The sequence below is a fragment of the Ursus americanus genome, chromosome 17 (genome assembly GCF_024610735.1).
Source record: "Ursus americanus isolate L20-20 chromosome 17, mUrsAme1.1.p, whole genome shotgun sequence".
Classification (NCBI taxonomy): Eukaryota; Metazoa; Chordata; class Mammalia; order Carnivora; family Ursidae; genus Ursus; species Ursus americanus.
In genome coordinates, this window is record NC_142143.1 from 50336377 (window position 1) to 50364353 (window position 27977).

The 27977-nt window shown below is 39.7% G+C and overlaps 1 protein-coding gene and 1 pseudogene across 3 annotated transcripts; both read right to left on the reverse strand.

Moving 5' to 3' along the window:
- RXYLT1 (ribitol xylosyltransferase 1) lies at positions 1-27044 on the reverse strand. 3 transcript variants are annotated; one of them, XM_045789679.2, is made up of 7 exons: positions 26835-27044; positions 16956-17021; positions 15335-15490; positions 11119-11221; positions 6709-7023; positions 3701-3871; positions 1-430 (listed from the first exon to the last, which is right to left on the reverse strand). In XM_045789679.2, the coding sequence occupies exons 2-7, from the start codon at positions 16972-16974 to the stop codon at positions 13-15; spliced, it is 1182 nt and encodes a 393-aa protein (XP_045645635.2). In that variant the 5' UTR covers positions 16975-17021; positions 26835-27044; the 3' UTR covers positions 1-12. The 3 variants fall into 3 exon arrangements, with proteins under 3 accessions (XP_045645635.2, XP_045645634.2, XP_045645636.2); XM_045789678.2 differs by lacking the exons at positions 16956-17021; positions 26835-27044 and adding an exon at positions 16313-16622; XM_045789680.2 differs by lacking the exons at positions 3701-3871; positions 16956-17021; positions 26835-27044 and adding an exon at positions 16313-16622.
- On the reverse strand, positions 7033-10323 carry LOC148108685 (protein S100-A11 pseudogene; annotated as a pseudogene).
- Positions 27045-27977: the final 933 nt, after the last annotated feature.

Sequence of the window (27977 nt, forward strand, 5' to 3'; positions counted from 1 at the left end):
GATAATTAACAGTTACCCTTTATTATTCATTAAAAATGAACTTTCTAAAATATTAGTAAATCTCATTTTTAGCTCTGTTTTGAAGTGTTGATACCAGTGAAGTAACATTTTTCTTCTTTGAATCTTTTCTTGTAAAATTAGAGTTTTCTCTCTCTCTAAAACAGCAGGAAGTTCATTCCAGTTCTTAATAAAGATAAAGGGAGCGCCCATGGACTTGAGTAACTGCAGAGGAGCATTACGGTAAACAGATGTATTTCCACAGCTGCCAGCTGCCATTGTATCTTCCACCACGGGAATAGAGCCATAGGAGCAAGCCTCGTATATTCTGTAACATTCTGTGTTTACTCCTACTGGGCACAATGTGAGATCACTCTGAAGCAAAGCATCTTGGTAATTCTTAAGGCTTTCATTTGTTTCCTGAGGCTGCCACCTAAAAAATCAGAAAGACAACTGTAGGTTGCACTTTACTAAGCAAGTGTTTTGTGAGAGAAAATATCAGCTACAGGAAATGGTAAATACATTAGAGAGACGACAGGCAGAAGACAGAAATAAAATCTTGCCCAAATAGATTTCTTGAAAATATTTAAGAATTTGAAAAGTTTATAGCAACACATGTTTAAATCTAGTAGTCACCATGAAATTTCTGAATGAACGTTAAGCCAGCCAATATTTTCTTTTCTTTTCTTTTTTTAAAAGATTTTATTTTTAAGTAATCTCTACACCCAACATGGAGTTTGAACTCACAACCCTGAGATCAAGAGTCTCACGCTCTACCAACCGACCCAGCCAGGGAGGCACCCCCCAGCCAATGTCTTCTGAGTTCCAGGTCTTTCTCTACCCTACCCTCCAAAATCCTGCCCTTACAGAGCTTATATTCTAGTTCCAGTAATGGAGATGGATAGTAATCGAGTCAGGTCCATAAGTTATTTAGGTGTTAAGTACTATGAAGAAAAATAAAGCAGAGAAGTGAGGAGGGAGTTTCTGAGCCAGCAGTGTTGCAGTTTAATTTATTTACTTATTTAAAATTTTATTTATTTATTTGCGATAGGGAGAATGAGTGAGAGAGCAGGAGCAGGGGAGCAGAGGGAGAGGAAGAAGCAAGCTCCCCGCTGAGCAGGGAGCCCGATGCAGGGCTCTATCCCAGGACCCTGGGATCATGACCTGAGCCAAAGGCAGATGCTCAACCATCGGAGCCACCCAGGTGCCCCACTGTTGCAGTTTTAAATAGGTAATCAGGGAACGTGTCATTGCAGGGCTAGAGGTGGGCAGCAAACCACACAGAACGTTTGAGGCGAGAACCGAGTGCAGCACAAGTACAAAAGCAACGAGACAGTGAGTGCCTGGCCAGGTCCAGGAACAGCAAGGAGGCCAGGGTGGCCAAGGCAGAGTAAAACTGAGGGGCGAGGGGTGGAAGATGAAGTCAAGCATCCCATCATGAAGGGTTGTGATCAGAGGGGTGACTGACCTGACCCATATTTTATCAGAATTAATCTGGCCCTCGTGTTAAGAATAGACTGTTCAGGGGCAAGGGTAGAAGTTGAGAGACCTTTAGAAAGCTTAGACATTCTCTCCTGACTGTTCCTAATTTTCTCAGTGAAATAAGCGACAGGGTCAGAGGTAATGAAGAGAGAAGAAGGTATGAAACAGTCTTATAGGACAGGGGAAAATACATGGATAAGGGAAACACATGATTGCTGGGCACTTGAGAGTCAAGGTCACGTATTTAAAGCAAGGTCTTTTGTCGTGATTCTGTGTGTGTGTGTGTGTTTGGCTGCATGGTACAGGTATGGTGCAGGTAAGAGAGCTGGATTTAATCAGAGTTACAGTTTGCTCCATAAGGGAACTAGGGATTTGAATGTGTATCAGTCATAGTTGATTATGAAATTTAAGTGGGGAAAAGAAGAAAGTAAAGATGAGATGAGCAAAGGACAATGAAAAGGTAGTAGGAACAATGAGTTATAAATCCCAGCTAAATTGCTGGAGTCAGATATTTACAGGGAGTGAGCTGGAATGACAGAAAATGGTGGTTACAGAGAGAGATGCTGGAACTTGAGATCACAGAGAAGACGAAGTATGTGTAATGATAAGGTCTATGAAATGAGCATGACACTGAGTGGCCAAGGCCAAGTGGAGAACCAGACCCTTGGAAGACAGGCAGTAAAGGAACGTAAGACAAAGGTGAAAGAAGGACCATCTATATAGATTGGGAATCACCAAGAATTAGGTTGGAGTAACATGGGACAGAGTGAGAGTGTGCCAGAACTAAACTCTTCACAGAATTAAGGAGATAAACCCCAGGGTCAGTAAATTACTTCAAAGAGGAAGAGAAATGGATGGTTTTGTCTGTTGACATGATACTCAAAATGGGGAGGTTTTAGGGAAGGAAAAGGGACAATGGTCTGGAAGCAGCAAGGAGAAGCAAGGATGATACCTACTCCACCTCCTGGCTCAAAGCTGTAAGAGGAATTATAAGAATAATTCTACTACTATAATAAACTTTGTTATTTTACACTGCCCTCATTCATTCCTTTCCTGGCACACTGTCCCCTTGTGGCTCTTTACCTTTGCTTGCCCTCTGCCTGGACCACCCTTCTCCTGAACAGACAGGGTTCACCCCCGCACCTTCTTCAGGCCTGTGCTTATCTGTAATCTTCACACTGGAGCTCTCCTTGCCATTCTAAAACAGCAGATGCTCCACTCGCGAGCCCTCGTCCTCTCTACATCCCTCCTCTGCTCAGCTATTATCTTCTGACACACAATATATTTTACTGGTTTGTCTCCTCCGACATTTAAGTTCTAAGAGGGCATGGACTTTTGACTGTTATGTTCACTGCTGAATCCTTCACAGCTGAGATAGTTTCCGGCATATAACAGTTGCTTGAAAAATGGTTGTTGACTGAATGGATACAGTACGGTTACAATAACTCGAACGCTGCTCTTAGAGTTGGGAGCTATGCTTTCAAAAAGAGGACACCTGCTACAATTAATATCTTTTTAGATCTGGAAGGACATTTTTTAGGCATTTCTTCTCTGATGACTCCACACATGAAACTGCATTTATTTAAAAACAAAAGGAATAATTCCAAGATTTCTTCTTTCACTGCATGAACACCTGTTTCATGATTACCATGCAAAAGATGGAAGAAAGTTAAATCCATCCATCCATCCATCCATCCATCCATCCATCCATCCATCCAACCATCCACTCCCCATTTATCCTAGACCTATTTTGTGTAAGGTCCTATGTTAGATCTGGGGGTTCAAAGAACAGTATGTCCTGTTCTCCTGTCCTCAGGGTGGTGTCTGTTTCCTGACGGTGTGACGAGTACTTCGTGCCACTCTTGGAACACTGAAACTGGTCACCGAAAACCCCAGGGGTGAACCTAAGACCTTACTGGCACTCACAATCGCTTATGTGGCAGGTCTAACTAATAAATATTACTGAGGAATCTCAAACAATTGACATTTGCATAGGATAGTTACTAGCACTCCTCTGCAGGATGGACTCCAGCTATAGGAGATGCTCCCCATTTTAAATGCATACAACCCAGTTTCTACAGTCTTAATTATCGACACATCTTCTTCAGAAAGACTGGTATTCGTGAAGCTAACAAGGTCTCTTTGGAGACCTGTGCTGCTACATAAAGGAGCTCCCCGACTGGAGAACAAAATGGGTGAATCAAATAAACATAGAACTTACTGTTCTCTTGCTGAAACCCAACAAAGCTTATCATTCCCATCTTGTTTCAAAATGTTCATTAGTGCTTGTCTGGATGAATTTTCATAAACGGTTCCTAAGAAATTACATAAGTAGGGCCTTTCATTATGCAGCATTGACCAACTCGCTTCCACCACAGGAAAATTCCTGTATCTACAAAAATAAGTACATACGAGTTAACAATATAGGACCACGGGATTGGCAAATTATCCTATAACCTAACATCTCAGGTAGCATGATGATGCAGAGAGAAGAGATTTCAAGTGTGATTTTCTAAACCTCAAACTGTATTTTCCATGTTTACTTTGGAAAAGTCCCTGCATCACTAACTTAAAAAAATAACCTCACACTGATATCTTTTACAAAAGTGCTACAGAGATTAAGGGCCTGAACTGCTTTTTTATTCTCAACTTCCATACACTTGTAGTTATAAGGAAGGTTAAAGTCAAAGACCTTCAAAGTATAAATAATCCACTTTCATAATGATCATCATTTAATGAATGTTTTAGACAGGTGATGAAAAGATTACAGAATACACATTTCTATAGCAAAAAGCTCTGATTTTCCAAAGGCTTTTAAAGTAGATTTTTAAAAAAGGGTTCCTATAGGTTTTTAAAAAAGATTTTATTCATTTATTTATTTACTTACTGGGGGGGGGTGCATACAAGTGGAGGGAGGGGCAGAGGGAGAGGGAGAGAGAGAATCCTAAGCAGACTCTGCACAGAGCTCATGAAGTCTGATGCAGGGCTGAATCCCAGGACCCTGAGACCATGACCCGAGCTGAAATCAAGAGCTGGACGCCCAACCGAGTCATCCAGGTACCCCTAAAGTAGATTAGGAAAAAAACAAGCAAACATTGGGGCACGTGGGTGGTGCAGTCAGTTAAGTTAGGTTGGGTCATGGTCTCAGGGTCAGGAGGCAGGCCCTGAGTTGGGCTCCGCACTCAGCATGGAGTCAGCTTAAGACTCTCCTTCTCCCTCTGCCCCTTCTCTGCTCTCTCTCTCTCTAAAATAAATAAATAAATCTTTTAAAAACCCTAGCTTTTAAAAAAATAACAAGAAACATAAAAAAAAACCTTGCATGCGATCCAGAAGAGGCCTTTTGCAATTGACCCATTCTTATGGGCATTTGGAAATTAATTAGAGACCAAACTGTGTGCCCAAAATGCAACCTTCCCATAAGGGTGAAGCTTTATACAATATCCTGTAACAGGTGGTTCCAACCTTGGCATTACTGTCATTTTGGGCTAGTTCAGTTTTTGCTGTGGAGACCGTCCTCTGCCTTGCAGGACAGTTAGCAGCATCCCTGGCCTCTGTCCACCAGATGCCATTGTCACCCCCCCTTCCACTTGTAACAACCAAAAATTTTCTCCAGATGTTGTCAAATGTCTCCTGGGAGGCAAAGCTGCTTCTGGTTGAAAACCTCTGATTTATAAAAAAGATACTGGTCTAGTCCAACAATAACAGAATTACAGAGTTTCCATCCAATGTATGGAAATTGTATGAATAGACTATGTAGTGTTACTATGAAAGAGTAATTTTGTTACAGAACATTTTACAAGTATGAGCTCTACTCAAGGGACAGAATTTTCAAAGGGTCTTATAGCTGGCTATACTTAATGTAAATCTTTTTGTCTGATGCTACCACAAACGTACTAAGTTGGAATACTGCAGGGTAGGCCGGGAAATATGTCCTGTTAATATGCTTCTCTGGTGATATCTGTGTAGCCAACTAAGCAGCAGTTTAAGATCCCATCTGGTAACAAGTGATAAGAATGAATAATGAATATCTGATTCAAAAAGCGTGTTAATGAAATTTCTTGTAATTCACCCATTTGACAAGTATTCACTGTCTACTCTGTGTAGGCTAGGTTTTAGACTCTGCCGATAGAGTGAACAAGAGACAGAACCCCTGGGGTTTATGTGCTAGTGCCAGATCTAAGTTTAACTTATCTAAAGTCAACTAAAAACCTTCTATTAACAGAAAGATAAAAAGCTTCCTTTTTACAGAAAGACTTCATAGACATATTTAGAAGCCTTTGTTATTACTTAATTAACCCCACTTATTATAGAAGAAATTTGTGCAAGTTTAGTAAGTCTCAATGGCAGATCTGAGCACATCATGATCCTCTCAAATCCAGGGGTATGGAATGTTCCTGATTTAATACTGCTTTTCTAAATTCTTTTTTTTTTTAAAGATTTTATTTATTTGTTAGAGAGAGAGACCGAGAGAGAGAGAGAGCACAAGCAAAGGGAGCAGCAGGCAGAGGGAGAAGCAGGCTCCCCAATGAGCAAGGAGCCTGATGCGGGACTCGATCCCAGGACCCCGGGATCATGACCTAAGCTGAAGGCAGATGTTTGACTGAGCCACCTAGGTGTCCCTTAATACTGCTTTTCAAGTAAGATTTTTTTGTTTGTTTTTACGATAAATTATATAGATTCCATAGTTGTTTTAAGAAGGTCTGCTTGTCTGCCGTTCTCTGTTAAACATCTCTTTAGGGCACTACTGATAAACTTGAAAATTCACCCTATGCCTTGGAGTTTTAAAATACAAAAAGGTAACTTACACTCTTCTTATAAAATGCTAAAATACTCTGGGGGCGCCTGGGTATCTCAGTCAGTTAAGCACTTGACTCTTGATTTTGGCTCAGGTCATGATCTCAGGGTTGTGAGATTGAGCCCTGAGTTGGGGGCTCTGTGCTGGGCATGGAGCCTGCTTAAAATCCTCTCTCTCCATCTCCCTCTGCCCCTCTTCCCCACTCATGCTCTACCAAAAACCAAAAAAAAACAAAAAAAACCTAACATACTCTAAAAACATCATTATTATTACTGAGGCATGAGACCAAACCATATTTTTTCTATGGAAAACATTGTACCTGGCCTCCCAGATGATCCAACAACTACATTTATTACAAATGTAAAGTATAATCTTGCTGATTCAGAAATTCAGGTCTTAGAGTCTAGAGACATGTAATAATATTTTGTACTTACGTTGCCACTCCTAAAGGCCACTGAAAGATATCCACGTCATTAACCCAGGGGCTGTCATATATTATGAAAAGAAGCTCCACAAAGCCTCCATTTCTTTTGAGGAACTGGTTTATCCATTCATTATTACAATGTTCATTTCCAAGCAACACAACGGCGAGATGCTGGAGTTTCTGAGTTTGCACTAAATTTTGCGCATAAAGTAACCACTGGGTGGCATAAAAGATCTTAGCTTTTTCTCTCCCATTTAGAATGAGTACCACATTATTCACATCAATGGGAAAGTACCCTGGGACTACAGCTGGGCCAGTGATGAAGCTGTTAAAATAATGTAACAAAACAAGAACAAGAGACAAACAAACAAAAACAGAACAAAGGCATTTGATATCAGAAGTTTTTAATCATTTTACATAAAATCTACAATAAGATTTAGTCTGTGTTCTTTCTAGAAACCTCATTTCTATAATCCAAGTTTCCTTGAACGAGTCTGACTGATAGAGCATGGCCGTAGATTAATAGGAAGTTTTGGGTGTAGACAGATCAATCACATATGATAACCAGAAACGTGGTAGCTTTGTTGTTGCTTTTAACCACGTTCAGAATATGTGCTGGCTAGAGTTTGAGCTGGTAAATATTCACAGTTGAATAGTGTGAAACTCTATATAGTTCCTCCTGGAAAGGTGTTTAAGTCAGTAGTTCCCACCCCTTTTATGGTGTGAGTTACTGTTATGCTCTTTATCTGAATGAAGTGTAAGTGATGAATTGAGAAATGGGGATGACATTCTAAACATCCATGGAGGTTAAGTCTCAAAAATATAATGTTAAGGAGAAAAGCCAGCTGCAGAATACTCATAAAATATGGTAACTCTATGTAAATTTGAAAGTACAATATAAAAAATTGTGCTTAAATCTAGTATAAGTATAAATATAAAAATCTGAATGGGAGAATACATACCAAATTCATTACAGGGGTTGCCTACGAGGAGGAAGAAGAGAAAAGGAACTGGGGAATAGTACAAAGAAAGCTTCCCTTTTACTGGGAATATTTAACTCTTTTAAAAGGAAAGTTAAATATCTGAAGCAAGACAGAGAGCTAGAATTTGTTCATTCTGCATGATGGATAAATGAGAATGTGTTATATTATTCTCTGTGAAAAAGCAAGAAACAATATTGTATCTGTACTACAATTTTAATTACATAATACTATATATAGAAAAAAGACCGGAAGTAGACATGACAAAATGTTGTCTAACCCTGTTTTTGGAAGTCTGGGCACAGTGGAATAATGAGTGATGAAAACAACTTCTGAAGTTTCCAAGTTATTGTAATAACCACTTACTAATCTTTTTAAAGAAAAAAGAAAGATGTAATTTTAAAAACAAATGAACTTGTAAAATCTGAGTACTGAATTTTTTAAAACTCTGTTTGTTTATTGTGCTTTAAACAAAACTATTGCTTTATTTATTTATTTTTTTAAAAGATTTTATTTATTTATTCGACAGAGATAGAGACAGCCAGCAAGAGAGGGAACACAAGCAGGGGGAGTGGGAGAGGAAGAAGCAGGCTCACAGCAGAGGAGCCCGATGTGGGGCTCGATCCCACAACGCCGGGATCACGCCCTGAGCCGAAGGCAGACGACCAACCGCTGTGCCACCCAGGCACCCCAACACTATTGCTTTATTAACTACCAGAAGGACTGGCCTGCAAAGGGCAGTGGACGCTCTGGGCTCAGGGTCAGTGTAGGATGTGAGGAGGAGGTGATGATTGGGAGGCTACTTTGAAGGAAAGGGGTTGATGTGGAGAGCAGGCCCAAGAGCCCCTTAGATTTACTTCCGGAAATGGGTAGATCTTGTAAAGGAGTCATGGAAAGCTATGGCCATGCCATCAAGAAGATGAAGAAATTCTTGGAAATCTGGCTGCCCATCGTCCATTTTCTTCATCATGTGGTCAAGGACACCAGAGTCCTTCTAGTTCTTTGTGAAGGCAGCCAGCTCTGTATTCATGAAGATTAGGAACTCTGTCTTGGAGAGTGTGCAGTTGTTACCCTCCTTTCCAGCGAACTTTGGGAAGACAGCAGTCAGAGCCTCGATGCCCCGCTCAGTCTCAGTGGGGCTGGGCATTTTTGCCATGTCCGCACGGAGTGGGTGAGGAGGTTGTGACCCGGCAGCAGCGGCGCTGCCAAAAGTTTATTTATTTTTAAGTAATTTCTACACCCAACTTGAGGCTCAAACTCGCAACCCTGAGATCAAGAGTCACATGTTATACCAACTGAGCCAGCCTGGCGACCCTCACAGGATTATTTTGAAGACTAAATGCATTAACAGATGTACAGTGCTTAGAACAGTATCTGGCACATCGTAATTACTACAGGAGTCTTGCTGCTGTTATTAGTTTTATTATTTTTACTATTACTTAAATAAGTACTGCAACATCTCCCTACCATCCCTCTCCTTTCTTTCTAGAGAAATATTATATTAATATTTCAATTAGGTTACACGTGAGCCTGGGACTCATTCTGTCTCTTAAAGGAACTTTGCCTATCTCTACTCATATCTATTATATATTGATTTACAGTTTAATTTCATAGGGCAACTTCATTTTTAATTTCTTAGGAGGAATCTTCTTCTGCTCATCGTGATCTTTGCTTATCCTTAAAAGACTGCCTTCAGGGGATGCCTGGGTGGCGCAGTCGTTAAGCGTCTGCCTCTGGCTCAGGGCGTGATCCCGGCGTTCCGGGATCGAGTCCCACGTCGGGCTCCTCTGCTGGGAGCCTGCTTCTTCCTCTCCCACTCCCCTGCCTGTGCTCCCTCTCTCCCTGGCTGTCTATCCCTCTGTCAAATAAATAAATAAAATCTTTAAAAAAAAAAAAAAAAAAAAGACTGCCTTCAGAGTCCCGTCTTGTCCATATGCAGGAATTATCACAAGATATATAATTGTCCATCCATTTGATAAAACAAAAGCTAGATGCCAAATTATTTTATTGTTATCAGAGTTCAATTATGGTATTTTCAATTAGCATCTGCAACTTATGAAAAGGTTAAAAAAAAGAAAAAGTTGAACTTATTTCTGAAGATCATGATAAAGTTTTAATTTACATTTCATAAAATTCACCCATTTTGGGGCACCTGGCTGGCTCAGTTGGAAGAGTGTGTGACTCTTGATCTTGGGGTCATGAGTTTGAGCCCCAAGATGGGTACAGAGGTTACTTCAAGATAAATAAATAAAATCTTTAAAAATAAAATAAAACCTTAAAAAACATAAAAACCTGTTTACTTTTAAAGAATGATTACTTTGAAAAGATACATGAAATGAAACTGCTTTCCAAGTGTGTAAAAAGTAAGCAAGAATTAAAGGAGCAGAGAAAATTCAAATGAAATTGAGATTAACCATAGCTTTTCTTTCTGATTTCTTGGGAAATAAATGGAATCCTAATAGAAACCTGAATCTTTGGTTGACATTTTTTCCCCTAATAGTACAATTGTTACATGAAATAAGCATTTAAAATAATTATTTTTATTTCAATAAGAAAGCAAAATCTAATAGAAAATAGCACTTTATAGAACAAAATTATCACATTTTTTCTAAAGAAAATAATCGTAATCCTATTTAAAAATCTTTAGAAAATATGGAATCATAGATAAGTTTTATAAAAATAAAAACTCAAAAAGTCTTAATGATACATTGGTTTTACTGAATCTGAAAAAAAAAAAAAGATTTCTGGGGGAGCCTGGGTGGCTCAGTCAGTTAAGTGTCTGCCTTTGTTCGGCTCAGGTCATGATCAGAGTCCTGGGATTGAGCCCCACATGGGGCTCTCTGCTCAGTGGGGAGTCTGCTTCTCCCTCTGTGCTCTCCCTCTCTCTCTCAAATAAATAAATATAATCTTAAAAAAATCATAAAAAAAGATTTCTGAATTAAAATGGTAATCTACACCATCAAATCATGAAAGAACTCATGTATAAATGTTTTTATAGAATTTTCACAACTCATAACAATAGCTTTGCTACCACTTGAGTATTATAAAATATGTGAACATGACTAGTATATGAAAGAGAAAAATGAAAATACTTTAAAGTTTATATATTATTCCTTCAAGATATGGAATATTAAATGCTTATCAGCAATCAAATGTTGTAAAATTTGGAGCATGAACCTTCCCATATAATCAGAAATGTTTTGATAAAAATGAAACAGACAAAATTAAAAAAAGGAAGTATTTTGTAAAATGTTCAGGTAAGCTTTAACTACAATACATATTCACGAAATTTACTTTTCCAGTCTTCGCGAGTTGAAGTGGAAATATTCTCTAAATATGTTTTCCTCTGATTTTTCTCCTTGTATTTACATAAAACATTGCAGAATGCACATGTGCAGAACACAGAGACACAGCAAACGATAATATTGCACAATTACTACCTGTAATGTGTTCTTCCTACAACTGAACTTCCTTCTCTCCACTGAGCAGTCACATCAGTGGGATCAAGTGAGCCTTCAAAAATATGCTCCCAGAGATACAAACCTGGTAATTAAAACAAAACAAAACAAGAACAAACCCATTTACTGTCTGGTTTAGTCTGGTGTGTGAGATGAGTTTACGTTCTGCTCACTTACATAATTTGACCAGGAAAGCAGACTGTATTCCTTTTTGGTCCCCCGGCAGGCCGTTCTGCCAAGCAATCACTCAAAATCATCAATATGGGGGTTAATGTATGAGAGACAGAATTCAGAGGTTGTCACTGTGAAATGTGACAGAATGCGGGTTACACCAAAGACAATAAACTCTCTTCCTCTAAATCTGAGAAAGCCCTAGTTATCATTGGACTTTTACTACCTACTTTATCCCGACATGTGTTATAATGCAAGTTACTATATGATTAGCACGGCTTCTATATTATAACAAACTAGGGAAATTCACCATTTTGTGCCAAACACAACCAGAGGAGCTCAGGTACATATGTATACGGTCAACACATCAAGGAGTTAGTAACTCTTCCTCTCCTGAACACACATCCCTCACTGCATGATGCCCTCTGCAGACAAATGCCATTGCAACTTTCTCCATGGGGCAGCCCCTGATATTTTACTGTGATTTCACCTGAATGAAAGCTCTGAGAGTAGAGGAAAGCCAAATGAAATAATCTGGGATCCCTGTTTTACTTACATTGACAGATGTGCTTTGTTCCATTCTCATTATGCCCTGGTACTAAAGGACACACACAAAATAACCGTGTTTAAACATACAGCTAATCAGATAAAGCTTTCCACGTGTGGTGCCCAGTAATGCTTCCCTGTCCACCCAAGATGTCCAAAGATGTAATCTCTAGAATCTATGAATCTTACATGGCAAAAGAAACTTTCTTTCTTTCTTTTTTTTTTTTTAAGATTTTATTTATTCATTTGACAGAGAGAGAAAGTGAGTACAAGCAGGGGGAGTGGCAGAAGGAGAGGGAGAAACAGGGTCCCTGCTGAGCAGGGAGCCGATGCGGGGCTCAATTCCAGGACCCGGGGATCATATGACTTGAGCTGAAGGCATATGCTTCACTGACTGAGCCACCCAGGCGCCCCCGAAAGAAATTTTCTATATGTGATTAAGGATGCTGAGGTGGGGAGGTTATCCTAGATTATCTGGATGGGCCCTAGGTAATCATAAGTGTCCTCACAAGAGGGAGGCAAGAGTGACATAGTGAGGGAAGGAGGCATGAGGGCGGAGGCAGGAGTCAGAGTGATGCAGGGCCAGGAGTAAGGAACATGGGTATCCTCAGATGCTCCTCTAGGGCCTCCAGAAAGAACACAGCCCTGTGGACACATTCTAGACTTCTACCTTCAAAAATGTAAGATTCTAAGTTTATGGTGACTAGAGTTAATCATACTGTTTTATATATTTGAAAGTTGCTAAGAGAGTAGATCTTAAAAGTTCTCATCACAAGAAAAAAAAGTCTAAGTCTGTGTGGTGATAGATACTAACTAGACTTATTATGTTGACAACTTCACAAAAGAGAAACATCTCAAACCATTATGTTGTACACTTGAAACTAATATAACGTCATATGTCAATTATATCTTAATTTTTAAAAAAGATAATAAATTTGTGTTGTTTTAGTTCACTAAATTTTTGGTAATTGGTTATGGCAGCTATAGGAAACTACAGATTACGGTACCGGGAAATGAGATACTGCTATAACAAATACTTAAAAATCTGGAAGTGGCTTTGGAATTGGGTAATGGGGAGAGACTGGAAGACCTTTGAGGAGGATGATTTAGAAATGCCTAGATTAGATTGCCTTGGACAGGTTATAGGTAGAAGTATGGGTATCAGTGACTCAGCTACTGAGAACTCAGAAGAGAAAAAAGCACAGTAGAAATAAACCCTATATTGGTTTTTATAAACATCTAAGCAGACTGTGAGTAGAAATATGCAGGTTAAAAGTATTGCTGGCGAGGGCTCAGAAGGAAATGAGGAACATGTTATTAGAAACTGGAGAAAAGGGGATCCTGGTTATAAAAGCACCAGAATGCTTAGCTGAATTGTGTCCAGCAGTTATAAGGAAAGTAGAACATGTAAGTGATAAGCCTGGATATTTAGCTGAGATTTCCAAGGAGAGTTGAAGCTGTGGCCTGGCTGCTTCTTGCTGATTATAGTAACTGTAAGAGGAAAGAGTGATGGAGAGAGGAACTGTTCAGCAAGAAGGAGCCAGGACTTGATGGTTTGGGAAATTCTCAGCCTGTTCAATTGCAAAAGGGTGGAAATTAGGAGATTCACTGTCAGGAAGGTATGTTGCCGAAAGAAGGTGACGGATGTAGCTGAGTATCTTTTTGCTGGTGCCTCAAAAGGACAAAAAGATTAAAATATTCAGTCACATATAGGGCTCTTTGAGATATTAGGTGTGTAATTAATGGGTCTCCTCAGCCATCTCAGCAGAAGCCAGAAAGAGAGATGAGATTCTCCAGGAAAGATCTGGAAGAGTTCTTATCTCATGGAGTGAGTCCCTGTGACATACATAGGAGACCCACAAGCTTCTTGAAAATGTTGTAGCAGCAGAAACACTGATGGCTTGGACTAAAGAGGACAGAGAGATGCTGAAATGAAAGAAGGGTATTGATTCCCCAAATTCTACAAGAAGGATACTGGCTGATAAAACCACTGAGCTGCAAGCACATGCTACCATTCATGGCAAAGGAAGGATGACTGCAAGGGTAGAGCTGCAAGACCAGAAGCAGTTTTGAGCCACAGGTTATTCTCAGGCCTTTAAACCTAACAGTTTGCCTGGATGAAATTTAGAATTGCTTGGACTAGTGACTCCATTTCCCAACCCCCCTACTTTTTTTTTTTTTTTAAGATTTTATTTATTTGAGAGCGAGAGTGAGAGCAAGAGAGCAAGAGAGAAACAGAGAGAAACTGCAAGTGGGGGAAGGGGCAGAAAAAGAGAGAGAGAGAATCCCAAGCCAACTCTGCACTAAACACAGGGCCCGACACAGGGCTGGATCTCACGACACTGAGATCGTGACCTGAGCTGAAATCAAGAGTCTGACGCTTAACTGACTGAGCTACTCAGGTGCCCCTCTTCCCTTCCTTTTGAATAGGAATGGAATTAGAATCCTATGTGCTTGGGAAATAGATTGATGAAAAGTAGTGTTTGATGAAACTCATCTAGCCACTTTATGCTTACTGAGTTGCAAAGAGGAAAGTATGGAAACATGAAAAGCTGTGAAGATACAGAATTAATTAAAAACTAGAATGGGGAAGTAGGAATTTAAAGGATGAAATTAATATTAGAGATTTTATAAAGAAAAAAGTTGCTAGAACTTGATGATTGGAGCCTGGGTCTAGGTACTTGAAATTTGGAGGTCAGTAGTAATCTTTAAGGGTGTATATTTGCATGCAAACATGAATCAATTTATGAAACACTAAGGGCAAAGCATCATTCTCTGATTACTTTCTTCTCATCTGGTCCTTTCTACTGATATCCCTTACTTGTAGATAAGTCCAACTCATGTTTAAAGGCCCAACTTTTAATTCTCTAAATTCTTTCTAACTCTTGTAACCCTCATTTAGGGTCCCATTCTCTGACTGATCATAATATATAACTTGGAACTCTAGAATCTCATGATACTCAGAGCAAAAATGCTTTTGTGGGTATTCAAGTTTAATTAACTATATCCTATATCACCCTCTTACATATTTATAACGAACACTGGCATATTAAGGGCTCAGAGAACGACCTGCAATGAAGAACCTTAACTTTGTTCAGTTCAATGTTTCTCAAATTTTTTGCCCGTCAAGTGCAGAGGCCACATCATATACTTGTGTGTCAAGTGTCCAATAAATACATAAATTCACGAAAATTCAGCTGACATAGGCATTTCTATATAATGATGCTTACATTCTACTTTCTATCTACAAATAAAGCTGTACTCTGCTAAAAACCAACAACAGATATTTGTGTACCTGTGTGTATATACACAGGTATTGTCTAACAGAAAGGAGAAATGAAATATTAAGGAAAAGTAAAAAAAAAAAAGTATCATGATGCTTTAATTAACAAATGATGAAATAAACTAAATGTATTAAAATGAATTGAATTTAATACTAATAAAGTACATTTAGGTGTCTTAGCTCTATACATTAACTTACCAATTGCAGCTTTCCCCCAGATTTGTACATGGAAGTCTGTTTTCCCTTTTGTGGATTTATTTAATATTTGAAGACCAGTTTTAAATCTGTGTTGTTGCTCATTTTTTTCATCTCCTTCCCAAGGATTCCATTCTTCACTTCCCAAAGTAGATTGTTCTGTGTTTTAAAAAGAGTAACAGTGTTTATTAGTAAGGTAGAGCTGCAGTTGTAGATAAATTCAATCTGTTTAAATTAGATGTGAGGGAGTGCTAATTTCAGCTTTTCACAGAGGAAAAGCAACTGAATTTGAACTGGTTAAACACAGACAATTAAAAAAAAAGGAAATCAGAATTTAATTTTTATTAAATCTTTATTCTGAAAGATCTTAGAAATAGAATGTTAACAGGAGACACAAAATCATCTCTCCCAAGGGAAACCTTCTAAAATAACTGGATAATATGTATCGTTACAAATGTAACTTTTGCTATTTATAGATTGTGTATAGGTAACCTATACAAAAAAACTTGACTTCAGAATGGAAAGTGTCCAACAGTTTTAGATACTATTGTACAAAATTCTTAAAAAAGGGGAGGAGAAGTCTGAGTCCGATTCTGACATAGGTCGAAATACAGGACAGAGGACCACCATTTCGAGGTAAGGCGCCCAGGCTTTCCCAAATCACTGCAAGATTAGAGCAGGCTCTTTGTTTCAATGAAGAATTACAGGTCTTAAACCGAGCGGCATTCCCAAGAATCTCCGGCATTCCGTGACAACGCCTTGCATGTTCAAGACGTGTTTCCCAGGAGTGCGCGCCAGGCAGCTTTGAAGGTGGGGAGTGGGGCTGGCGTGTGAGATTCGGACGAGGTCCGAGACAGCCGCACACGCTCCAAGCCCGAAGCCAGGGCCGGCTACCGAGAGCTGGAGGAGGCGAGGCGCACCCTGGAGCCCAGGGACAGCCCCGGACCCGCGAGCCTGGACTGCGGCCGCCCAGTGTCCTACCTCGGCCGCGCCTCTCCCGCGCGGCGGCCGCCCCCTTCCTTAGGCCCCGCAAAGACGCGGCCGGCGGCCGGCGGCGGCGCCCAAAGAAGACGTGGTAGGCGGCGTAGAGGGAGAAGAGGCAGTACAGGGCGATGAGAAACGAGCAGAGCCGCTTCCGCGTCAGCCGCATCCCACTCGGGCTTCCCGTCGGTCACGGCCACCCTGGTGCTGGACCGGAGAACCAGCCGGCGCTTCGCGCCGTGGCCCAACCGGCTTTCAGCTGCAGGCCCAGGCCCGGGAGAGCTCACCAGAATCAACCCTGCCCCCGCTCAAACCCCGCCCCCGCTCAAGCCCCGCCCAGGGGCCGCCCGGCGTCTTCGCCCCGCCCCTCGCGCCAGCCCAGCTTAGGCCCCGCCCTCAGCTCCTGCCTCTCCTAGGGCTTCGCCCCGCCCCGCCCCAGGCTTGGTTCCTTCACCAGCTTTGGTATCCTGTTGGCATCGTACTTTGGAACTGGGCGTTGGGACACCGCATCTTAACCGCGAGCTGCTCCTTGACCTCCGTAGTGTACCCATGGCCTCTTTCAGCCCTGTCCTCCTCCCCATGTACATAAAAACTTACCTGTTATCTGACCGTAAGAAAAAAATCAAACCCAAACAGCACCCACCTTGATCCATGAAGTCCATATGAAGGCATGGTCCAAGCTAGTTTTTGTTCCCAGGGCTTAGAGGGCCTGCAACATTACAGATGACTGATATACATGTCCATTAAAAAAAGCTAAGTGGTGGAGTGCCTGGCTGGCTCCGTTGGTGGAGCATGGGCTCTTGATCTCTGGGTTGTGAGTTCGAGCCCCACAGTTGGATGTAGAGGTTACTTAATAAAATATTAAAAAAACAAAAGTTAAGTGGTGAAAGTGGCACAACATTGTGAATGTAATTAATGCCACTCAATGGTACACTTAGAAATGCTTAGAGTAGCAAACTTCATTATGTATACCTCACTACAATATTCGAGAAAATTAAGTTTTATTACTATGAAACGACTTGAGTGCACACAGGCATATAGTCTTTTGTCAAATAAAGGCTGTAAAATTGAATCCTGTCAATAAACTTTATCAAGCCCTTGTGAAGTTGGGCTACAATTTTTTGTCAGTTCCATTTAGTATTTTTTTAAAGTAATATCTATGCCCAACATGGGGCCTGAACTCATGACCCTGAGATCAAGAGTCACATGCTCCACCAACTGAGCCAGCCAGGTGCCCCTGTGTCTAGCATTATTGTTCTACTTATTTGGCAGTTTTTTGGTAGCCAGAGAGCTTGTAGGACACAAGCGTGGAGTAGGTCATCACTTGCTGTGTCCTGACTGATTGAACTCTTCAACCTGATGCAGTCTTCACATTTCTGGATAAAGTTTCCATCTCCTCCATTAGCAAAAAACTTACCTTTCTTGGGGTCAGGTCTCTGTTTTCCATATTGACATGTAGATAACTCAATAAGGAAAATGTTATGGCTGGAAGAATATTTAGGTCCAGAGGGGGGTGAGCTGACTTGATCAATGGCTCATATTTTTTTGGTGTTTGAGCTGGACTAAAATTTCTACATCTGTTCTCAGTTCTGTGTTCCTGACATTATCGTAGCTTTGTCCTGGACCCTCATCTCATCCTTTTTTTAAATTGTTTTTTTGTTTTGTTTTAACAATATCAGATCCTAATGACAAACTGCTTGAGTTTAATCATAGATCTTAATGATCCAATTTCCAGTTTGACTCTGAATAACGTTTGTTCCTCCAAATTAAATCCATTATCAAAGAATGACTCTGTGCCACAGTTGAGGATATAAAACAAGGTAGTACAAATTTTAAAGGCAGTTCCGAAGAAGTTCCCAAAGTACTTTGAGTACAATCAATGGAATAATTATGAGTATCCAACCGAGGTATTTTCTTACTCAAGACTGCCACTAAGTGAAGAGGTGAAAATTCCTTAAAGATTTTTGGTCTTTTCTCCAGAAAAATACGATTTTGTTTTGTTTTGTTTCTGATTTGGCTTTCGTTGTTGTCATTGAGAATCTTTAGAGTGCTATTTTAAGAAGAAAAGAAAGCATTTTTAAATGGAAATAAACTCATCATGATTTGAATTTGAAGGTGTCGTTGTTTAGAAGCAGTTAAGGCACAGTACTGAGGAAGTATCAGCTCTGAGCCATAGTGAGGAATCAAAGAAAACTTGTTAATTTTCTAGGTGGAAGGATGGTGTTACTGCCTCTTTTTTTTTTTTTAAGTAGGCTCCACACTCAATGTGGGGTGCGATCAAGAGTCACATGTTCCACCAACTGAGCCAGCCAGGTGCCCCCGGTGTTACTACTGATATAGAAAGAAAACATGAGATGGAAAGCTATTTTTTAAGAGGCGGATGATTTGCCTTGCTGTCTTTTTGTGCCCAGTAAATTTTAAAGGAAACTCAGTATTTTAGGTGAAAATGAAATGTTTATTATCAGGATTAGATGAGATGGGGCAGCAAGAGTACATTGTCTTCAGTCACTCATCTTTAGTGTATCACCTGAAGGCTACTAGATGTTTAATATGTTTGTAGATGATAATGCATTACCAGCCTTCGGTCACTCTACAAATTTACTTTTCATAGTGTCTTTGGTGCCTACTACAGGATCTGGCATAGTTTAGGTGTTTAGTAAATATTTGCTGGTTGAATTCTTTTTTTTTTTTTTTTTTTTAGGATTTTATTTATTTATTTGAGAGAGAGCAAGAGAAAGTGAGAGAGAGAGAGAGAAAGCACAAGAGCAAGGGGGAGGGGCAGAGGCAGAGGGAGAAGCAGAGCAGGGAGTCTGACGTGCAGCGCAGCTCCAACCCAGGACCCTGGGATCATGACCCGAGCCAAAGGCAGACGATTAACTGACTGAGCCACCCAGGTGCCCCTGCTGATTGAATTCTTATCAGTATTAAAAAATGAATTTATGTTACAGCTGATATATTTCTTAGCGAGGTAGACCTACTGGGAATTGAGACCACCTGTAGCCACATAGCTTGAGTATCAGGACTGAGAACTCAGGCTATCTACATTAACATGACTTTTCTCTTGTTTTAGTAAGTTCTTGCCTGAGAGGATAGGCCATAAACTAATAACTAACTTCACTGTTTACTTCAGGAAATTCCTGCAAGCTAGTTAATCTGAAAAAACAGCTTGCTCTTCTTGGCAAATATCATTTAGCTGAAATAGATGGTTTATCTGGGCAAATACTTCACTTATGAAACTTATGAAATACTCATGAAAAAACATCTTAGTCATCAGGACTTATTTCAGAATCATTGTAGTGGTGTGCCCACCAGTTAGGGTGGCCACCTGTCTTGGTTTGCCCAGGACTGAAGGGGTTCCTGGGATGTGGGGACTAAATCTGGGAAAGTGCCAGAAAACCAAGGACAAATTGGCCACCATACCACCAGCCCTCGGCTATTATGTCAAAAACTTTGCTCAATCCCCAAAATAACTCTGTCTTAAAAGAGCTGTCCTAAGCCATTTTTATCAGACCTATAAATTTTTATAGTATCCTATAAAAGGATATCTATAGTATCCTAAAACTATAGTATCCTATAGTATCCTATCCATTTTTATCAGTATCCTATAAATTATCACTTGCTATCTTCCTCCTTCTGAGGCTGCTAAGCTTCTGTCAAAGCACTGTTCTCCTTTACTGTAGTGGATTTAATACATTTAGCTTTCCTTAATCACCAGGTTATTCTGGTGGTTTCTTGGGGAGATGGCAGTTGTTTTATGTATATTTTTGTTTGGCTTATCTTTTCTGTGGGAGTGACAGTTATTTAAGGATAGAGAGTATTTAATTTTGTAACTACATAAAACACCCACTGTATCAATGTACATTCAAGTGCTACTAACTAATGATTTTACTATAGAGAACGATATGCAAGATAAGCTAATACGGGGTTGAGGTTGTCTTGAGTAGGGAAGAGGACCATACAAATGGAGGTGTTGTTTTACTTCAAACTACAAATGACTGTACAATTTGAAAATAAATTATGGTGATATATTTAGGTTACAAAGGAATGAATCTTCAAATCTCAATATAGCAGTATTCATTTTTCTTTCTCTTTGTTTTTAATGTGTCGGCTGAGATCTACTTCCTATATGTTACTGGAATCTCCTCAGGCTGGGATGGGTGAATGGAGAGAGAGGGAAGGACAAAGAGGTGGGGAGGTGAAGAAGTGTGAAAAAAGAGACGAAGTAAATACCCTCTGAGTTTGGAGCTCCAGGGATTGGGAACCACAAGTGGGAAGGTAAAATGGGGGAGGGAAGGTATAGATAAAGGAACATGAGATAAATTAAACTAAAGCAAGTCTAAACATACTATTTGGTGAAATTTTCTTCTCTGTCTGCAAAAGGAAGAATTATTAACCAACAAAATATTAAGAAGTCCTAATGCCTTCTGCCAGCTGCCTGAGAAATAGTACACATTTATTCTGAGAAATCCAGAGTACAAATTTCTTGAGATACCTGGCCAAAATTCTTTCCTAAGTTTATCAATGTTTCAGTAATACTCAAGAAGGGTATTAACTATTTCGAGAGATTTTTTTACAGCTTGGCCGGCCAAAAGGCTTTATTTGTTTGTTTTTGTTTTTTTGTTTTTTTTTACAGTCAGATACTTCTAGTAGGGGTTGGTCATGTAACAACCAATAAGTCATTAAGTATAGCTATATTAAATTTATAAGAATCAATTCCAATAAGATACATTTTTTTCTACGTAAGTATGGTGATGATACAAATAAGTGAAGAAAGTCTACTGAAATTTATTGACATTGGGAAATAGTGAGCAAATTGTAATTTTTTTTCCTTCCGAAGATTTATCTATTTATGAGAGAGAGAGAGCGCGAGCATGTGCACGCAAGTGAATGGGTGGGGAGGCAGAGAGGGAGAGGGGGGGAGAGATTCGCAAGCAAACTCCCTGCTGAGCACAGAGCCAGAGACAGGGCTTGATCTCACAACCCCACCCAAGATCACTACTTGAGCAGAAATCAAGAGTTAGACACTTAACCAACTGAGCCACCCAGGTATCCCAAATGGTAATTTTTTAAAAAACAACCAACTAAACAATTAACAAAGCCAAACAAACACAATTAGAATATAAAGGTTAGAGAGAGCAGAACCATGAGGTGACATGGAAGACAGATGAGTAGAAACAGGTTCTGTGCAAATACCACTTCTTTTGCCAATCTTTCTCTCACTCCTGCCCCTGCCCCCAGCAGCCTCTGAGCTCTGTTTACAATTTCACCACTGCTGTAATGTTTCATTACAATTTTTGTTTGTGTATTACATGTAACCCACTAGCTTTAATCAACAGTTAATTAAGATTATTACTTTTATATGCATAAATGCTATGGATATTACTTTTATAATCATAAATGTGGACTCTGTTTTACTATAAGCTCTCTGGGTGGGCGTCATAGCCACTGAGCAGGATTCATAGCAGCTAGAACCCGTGTGGCTCCATCTCTAATTTACCATTGATTTCATTTGCATTTGCTAGTTTTCTAATAACGGCTTGGCAAGTCTACTGAAGAGCCCTAAGGGTGATCCAAGTGTTTCAACCTCTTTTGTGCTTAAATCTTTCTGTGTTTTTTGCTCATTTCATTTTTGTGCTTGCAAGAATGTTGACATTTGGTATATTCCTCAATTTCCCATCACAAGGTCTTCATGGCTTGTTCATATTCCTTTAAATCCATCAACTTCACACATTCATATTTCTATTAACTCACAGAATAGACACTTCAGACAAATACTGCACATCCAGTAGTCTCAGGTTTACTTTTATTTTTATAAACTCAGCTGTGGTTTGTTTTATACCAGGGTTACTGCTAGCTACCTCAAATGGATGAGATAGCAGTCCAGCTTTTCTTAGGCCCTAGAACAGTTTACATGGCATAGAAAATACTTAATCCTTGACAGTTTCATTGTACTTTCCACTGATATTCACTGGCCCTAGAACTATTTTTGGAGATAATTCCTTAATAACACTTCATTTGCTTACTCATGTTTGTAATACTTCATGAGTCTGTTTTGGCAATTTTGATTTTCCGAGGAACAATTTACATCATTGGGATTGAAAAATACTCAGATATATCTTTTTCTAATTTTTAATTTCTTTTTTGGGGGGGTTCTTCTATATTAAAATTTTCAGATTTTATATTTGATCATTTTATTATTTGTTTTCTCCTCCCTTTCTAACATCTTTAGATTTATTTATCAGTTTCGGTTTTTTTTCTGTTTTGCAATTACTAGATTGTGCATTATTTTTTTCTTCCTTCTGTTTTTTTGTTTGCTTGACCTTTTCCCTAGCTTTTTGAATTGGAAAGTTGGTTTAAAATTTTTATCATTCCTTCTTAATAATGAAATTATAGAAATCTATCAATTTACCTCTACAGCACTAGTCATATTCTGAAAGTGCAATATTTTAAATCTTTGCTATTTGGGTTTTTATTTAATCTAGCAGTGATTATAGGAGAGTGTGGGGTATTTCACTTATATATATATATTTTTAAACATTTTATTAATTTATTTTAGAGAGAAAGAAAGAGAGTGGGAACGAGTGGTGGGTGGGGGAGAGGAACAGAGCAGGAGGAAGAGAGAATCTGAAGCCAACTCCGTGCTCATCATGGAGCTGACCCACGGCTCAATCCCACCACCATGAGATCATGACCTGTGCTGAAACCAAGAGCTGAAGGCTTAACCAACTGAGCCACCCAGGGGCCCCCAAGTAGCAAAATACTTCAAGGCCTTCAGGACACTTGGGCTGATTGAGATCAATAAGAGAACCTGTTTTTGATAGAGTAAAAGAAATATGTTCATCTCTAATTATAGTTTTTTTTTTTAAAGATTTTATTTATTTGAGAGAGAACACGAGCAGGGGGGAGGGGCAGACAGGGGGGAGGGAGAATGAGAAGCAGGCTCCCCACTGAGCAGGGAGCCTGATGCTGGGCTCCATCCTAGGACCGCTGGGATCAGGACCTGAGCCAAAGGCAGACGCTTAACCGACTGAGCCACCCAGGTGCCCCTCCAATTACAGTTTCAAGCTCCCATCAGCCAACTCTGTCAGAGGGAGGCCATGAAGTGTCATCTTCTTTTGTAATTTCACTGTCATCAATAATTCTCTTCAGTTCCTCCATTATATTCTTGTGCAAGTAAGCTTCCTTTCTGGTCATGACACCACTTCTGTAACGGCTGTTGTTGGTGTATCTAAGCTTTCTGTCCAGAAACTCCTGTCCAGACTTGCCCTCGTGCCCAACTTCGTAGCACAGGTAGAAATCACTGGCCATAGCCATTTCTGTTCCCTCTTTTTGTTTGTGTCTACAATTTAAATCACCCATTTATTTTACCTTTTTGGTTTTACTTTACTTTAGGTTTGCCTTTCAAGTAGCACATAGTTCGTTTTTACTTTTTAACTAGTATTTGCCTTTCATCATCTAAGCCTTTTAGCATGTGGTATATAATTTCTATGTGTAGTCTTCTGCTATCTTGCTTTTTATCTTTTGTTTAACTGTGTTCTTTCTTTTGTTTTTGATCTTTGCTATATAGATTTTATTTTTTTTTATTTTTATAAAGATTTTATTTATTTATTTGACAGAGAGAGAGAGACAGCCAGCAAGAGAGGGAACACAGGCAGGGGGAGTGGGAGAGGAAGAAGCAGGCTCCCAGCAGAGGAGCCTGATGTGGGGCTCGATCCCAGAACGCCGGGATCAGGCCCTGAGCCCAAGGCAGACGCTTAACGACTGAGCCACCCAGGTGCCCCTGCTATATAGATTTTCTTTAATTTGCTTTTATCTTTTCCAATGTTTTGGAAGACATTCTGTAACTGTTTTAATTTTATAATAGTTTTTGCAAATTTTGTTTTTAGTGAAAGGAATTTTTAGCCTACATTTCTACAGTTATCAAAGTAAAAAAAATAAAAGACATAGTTCGCTCTTTTTTCTTCCTAATTTTTGTAAGAATAACCTGAGTTTAGACTCAGATGCCATTGAATGACTGATTTGACATTGTACATTCTATTTTTCCATACGTGGCAGTGGTAGAAGGTATTATTGTTTACCAATATTTGTATCCCTTCCTCAGAGGAGAATATATATTCTTGGCCTGTTGATTGACTTCAGGTGTGAACAGAATTTGCTTGGGCTGATAAAACTTTGAGCAGAAGCATCGTGCGGGACTTCCAGGCAGAAGCTTAGCAGGCAGCATGTGCCCTGCCATTCTCTTTCCTCTGTCACCATCACTGGCATGTTCTGGATGGTTTCTTTTTCCTCATCCTGGGTGGGGCTGGACTGAGGGCGACTATTATGCAGGGCCCCACTGTTGATCAGCTGAGGACATATGCTGTTGTGAGAAAAGCTAACCTCAGATGTTATAGGCCACTAAGAGTTTAGGATTGTTTGTTACCTTAGCATTACTTAGCTTCTCCTAACTGATACAATGATGTTTGGAGAAGTGTCTGACAAGAGCTTGGGAGCTTATTTGCCTTAAGAAAATTAATCTAGTAAAATCTATCCACAATGTGGTGATTTGTCTGTTTTGGTAGTCAAGCAAGTGATTGTAAACATCTTCTGGAATATCCAAGCACTGTCTGGGGCAAAGCAGTTCTGCTTCACGGGATTAGTGGTCTCCTTAAGAGACACAGGTAGAGAGGCCCTTGAGAACAAAGTATTCAATAGTGACGAGTTTTGTCCTTATGCTGAAGGCAGCAGGAGTCTGGTGGATGGTCTTAAGCACTCATTTATTCATTCAACAAGTACGTATTGGCCAATGACTCAGTGTTCATCACTATATTTAGTGATGGCACCAGCTGTGAGCAAAATGAGTTCCTGCTCAAAGGGACCTTCCTTGTGTTTAGATGACAGGCCACGTTCTAGACACCGGGGTAATACAAGCATAGCCAACTCACTAGTTTCTGACAGGACTATTCTTGTTTATTGCCTTAAAATTTACTATGAGAAAGTTTTGATCAACAGTTGGTGGTGTAATCCATCCCACGAGTATGTATGGGTACGGAACTATGTGCAAGATATGTAACAGCCTAAAAAAACAACATCTGAGTGATTTGGGCCAATTTTCCAGTTTAAACTAAAAATATTATAGGCTTGAAATGTATCTTGTGATTAAAATAAATGTTGATGAAAGGAATTTAAATAATCTTTGTAATAGATTTTGTGCTCTTTGCTCTGACATGGTAGCGGCCTAAGTTAGCAAAAAGAAAAAAATGCTAGGACTCCAGAAATGGAGTTGTCAAAGAAAATCTGAAAATTTTGGAATAAACCAATACTGCCAAGATGAATTATTCTAAAAGGCAGAAAGGAAACTGCATTTAAAGAAAGTGAACAGAGGAGGGAGCTGCAGATAGAATTTTAACTATATGAACGCAACTCTTTTTGCATTTGAGATTTCTGACAGATTCTAGTATAAATGATCACATTCATTAAAAAATTGTATTACACATAAAAATGACATGTTTCTGGATCTGTGAATTGGTAGTGTTTGTTTGGGGGAAAAGCATGCCACAGGTTTAATTCTAGATTTGTGATTAAAGATATTTGCATTCAGAAATGTTTCTTACATGGGGAAACCATGTTTTCAAGGTTACTCCAATCTGGGGGGCAAAACTGAATAATAATAATAACACTTTAAAAAGAAGAAAGATTGGGGCGCCTGGGTGGCACAGCGGTTAAGCGTCTGCCTTCGGCTCAGGGCGTGATCCCGGCGTTATGGGATCGAGGCCCACATCAGGCTCCTCTGCTATGAGCCTGCTTCTTCCTCTCCCACTCCCTCTGCTTGTGTTCCCTCTCTCGCTGGCTGTCTCTATCTCTGTCGAATAAATAAATAAAACCTTTAAAAAAAAATAAAAAGAAGAAAGCTTTCTCTGGCTTTGCCGCCATCCAGCCTGCATGGACACTTATCTCTGAACAGTGGCTTAGATGTGATATGCTATGATATTCATCTGCCTCCTCTTTCACTGGTTTGCTGCTGATGCCTTCTGTGTGCAGCACCTAGGCAAGGCCCAGTGCTACGGGTTCTGGGAGAGGTCTACACTGATACTGCTCTCGTTGACTCTCCAAAATATTGTCACCAATGCCATTTTTCCAAGCTCCTTTATCCTCTACTCATTTTTCATCCTAAATAAATCTCTTTAGTCTTATTTCCATCAGGCTTCAAGCTATGCTCAGTCTTGCTTAAAACCCAGAATAAAGGCAGTTTAGAATCAAGCTTGAATCTAAAAAACTTTTAGGGCAATTGTATTGTTATCCCTTGCAAAAGTCAGAGATAGAGGAGGCAGACCTGAATTGGTGAGTATATCTGAGACAATGTCTAGTCTGAACTTGCTCATGGAAATAAGGATACACATATTTCCAGTCATTATTCCTCAAATAACCTATTTATAATTTTTCTCATCATTCAAATACATAAACAGAACGGTGTTATGTTTTTTCTGGTCTCAGACCAATTCTAGTCTATGTCTGTGAACAAGTTTAATTTGGAAATACTTACCTCTAGAGGTAACTTACGCTCTTTGGAATGTATATAAAATCCTTTCTTTTTTTCTCTTTCATCAAACAATTGTCCATGTGTCTCTCACATTTCTGCATGTCTTGTGAGCAAAGGCATTGGCCATCTTTGTTCTGGGCTTTGTTTCAAGCAAAAAGCCTTGGGAGACGGAGATAGTGTCTTCTCCTAGAACAAAAACAGGGTTGCTCACTGTCCAGTGTCAGTAGGATAATGATTCAGCTTGGGGCAAAGAGTTCAGACAGGCTTGCCACCCAGTATCAAAGGTCTCTCTGCTTGACCCAAACATGCTGCATGTGCAGCATCCACGTGCAGCCCCTACTGCCATGCGTGCACCTAAATTTTGAGTATGCTGGTGGATCATGCCTGGTTGTATGCATTTGTCCAACCTCATCAACACTTAAAATGAATGCATTTGATTGCATATAGATTGTACCTGAATAAAATTGATTTGAAAAAATGTAGCATCCAGAACAGAAAAGAACTGAACACAGTGCATTAGTTGTTAACTCATTTGCATGAAGGAGAGCTGGGCTGTTCTCTACTTTGTTGTACGCTCTATTGAGTTTCCATGAATTTTATTGCTAAAGTATGCAAAAATCTTTATTGGGCAATCACAATGTGCAGAGTACTGTGCTATGAGTGATACGAATGAAAAGTAGATAGAGAAGGTGTCTGCCTTTCAAAATATCCTCAAATAACCAAAACAGAAACAGTACGAATAGGTCATATGGAAATAGAATAGACAATAGGCACTATACTTTTCTGCCTCACCTATGAAGTTACGAACACTCTGAATATCAGCAGCAGGTTATTGGGAAATACAAATTACTTTTTTTTAAAAAAAACATTTTATTTCTGAATAATCACTACACCCAGCGTAGGGCTCGAAATCACAATCCTGAGATGAAGAGTTGCATGTTCCACTGGCTGAGCCAGCCAGGCCCCCCAATACAAGCTACTTTTTAAGAGATTGATTATAATAGTTTAAATACTTGCATGTAAGCAGTTTGAAATTAGAGCAAGTAATAGAAAGTGTAAGCTTGTAGGATGATCTGGTTTATAAGGTGTTTGAGCCATGATCCCTTTCAGGGGAAAAAAAATGTGAGATTCTGTTACCGTGAATAC

Coding starts and splice junctions, on each gene's coding strand:
- RXYLT1 (XM_045789678.2), bottom strand. CDS start 16,481: ATGCGGCTGACGCGGAAGCGGCTCTGCTCGTTTCTCATCGCCCTGTAC. Junction 3,872..6,708: donor TGGCCTTTAGGAGTGGCAAC/GTAAGTACAAAA, acceptor TTATTTTTGTAG/ATACAGGAATTTTCCTGTGG. Junction 431..3,700: donor TGGGTTTCAGCAAGAGAACA/GTAAGTTCTATG, acceptor CTGATTTTTTAG/GTGGCAGCCTCAGGAAACAA.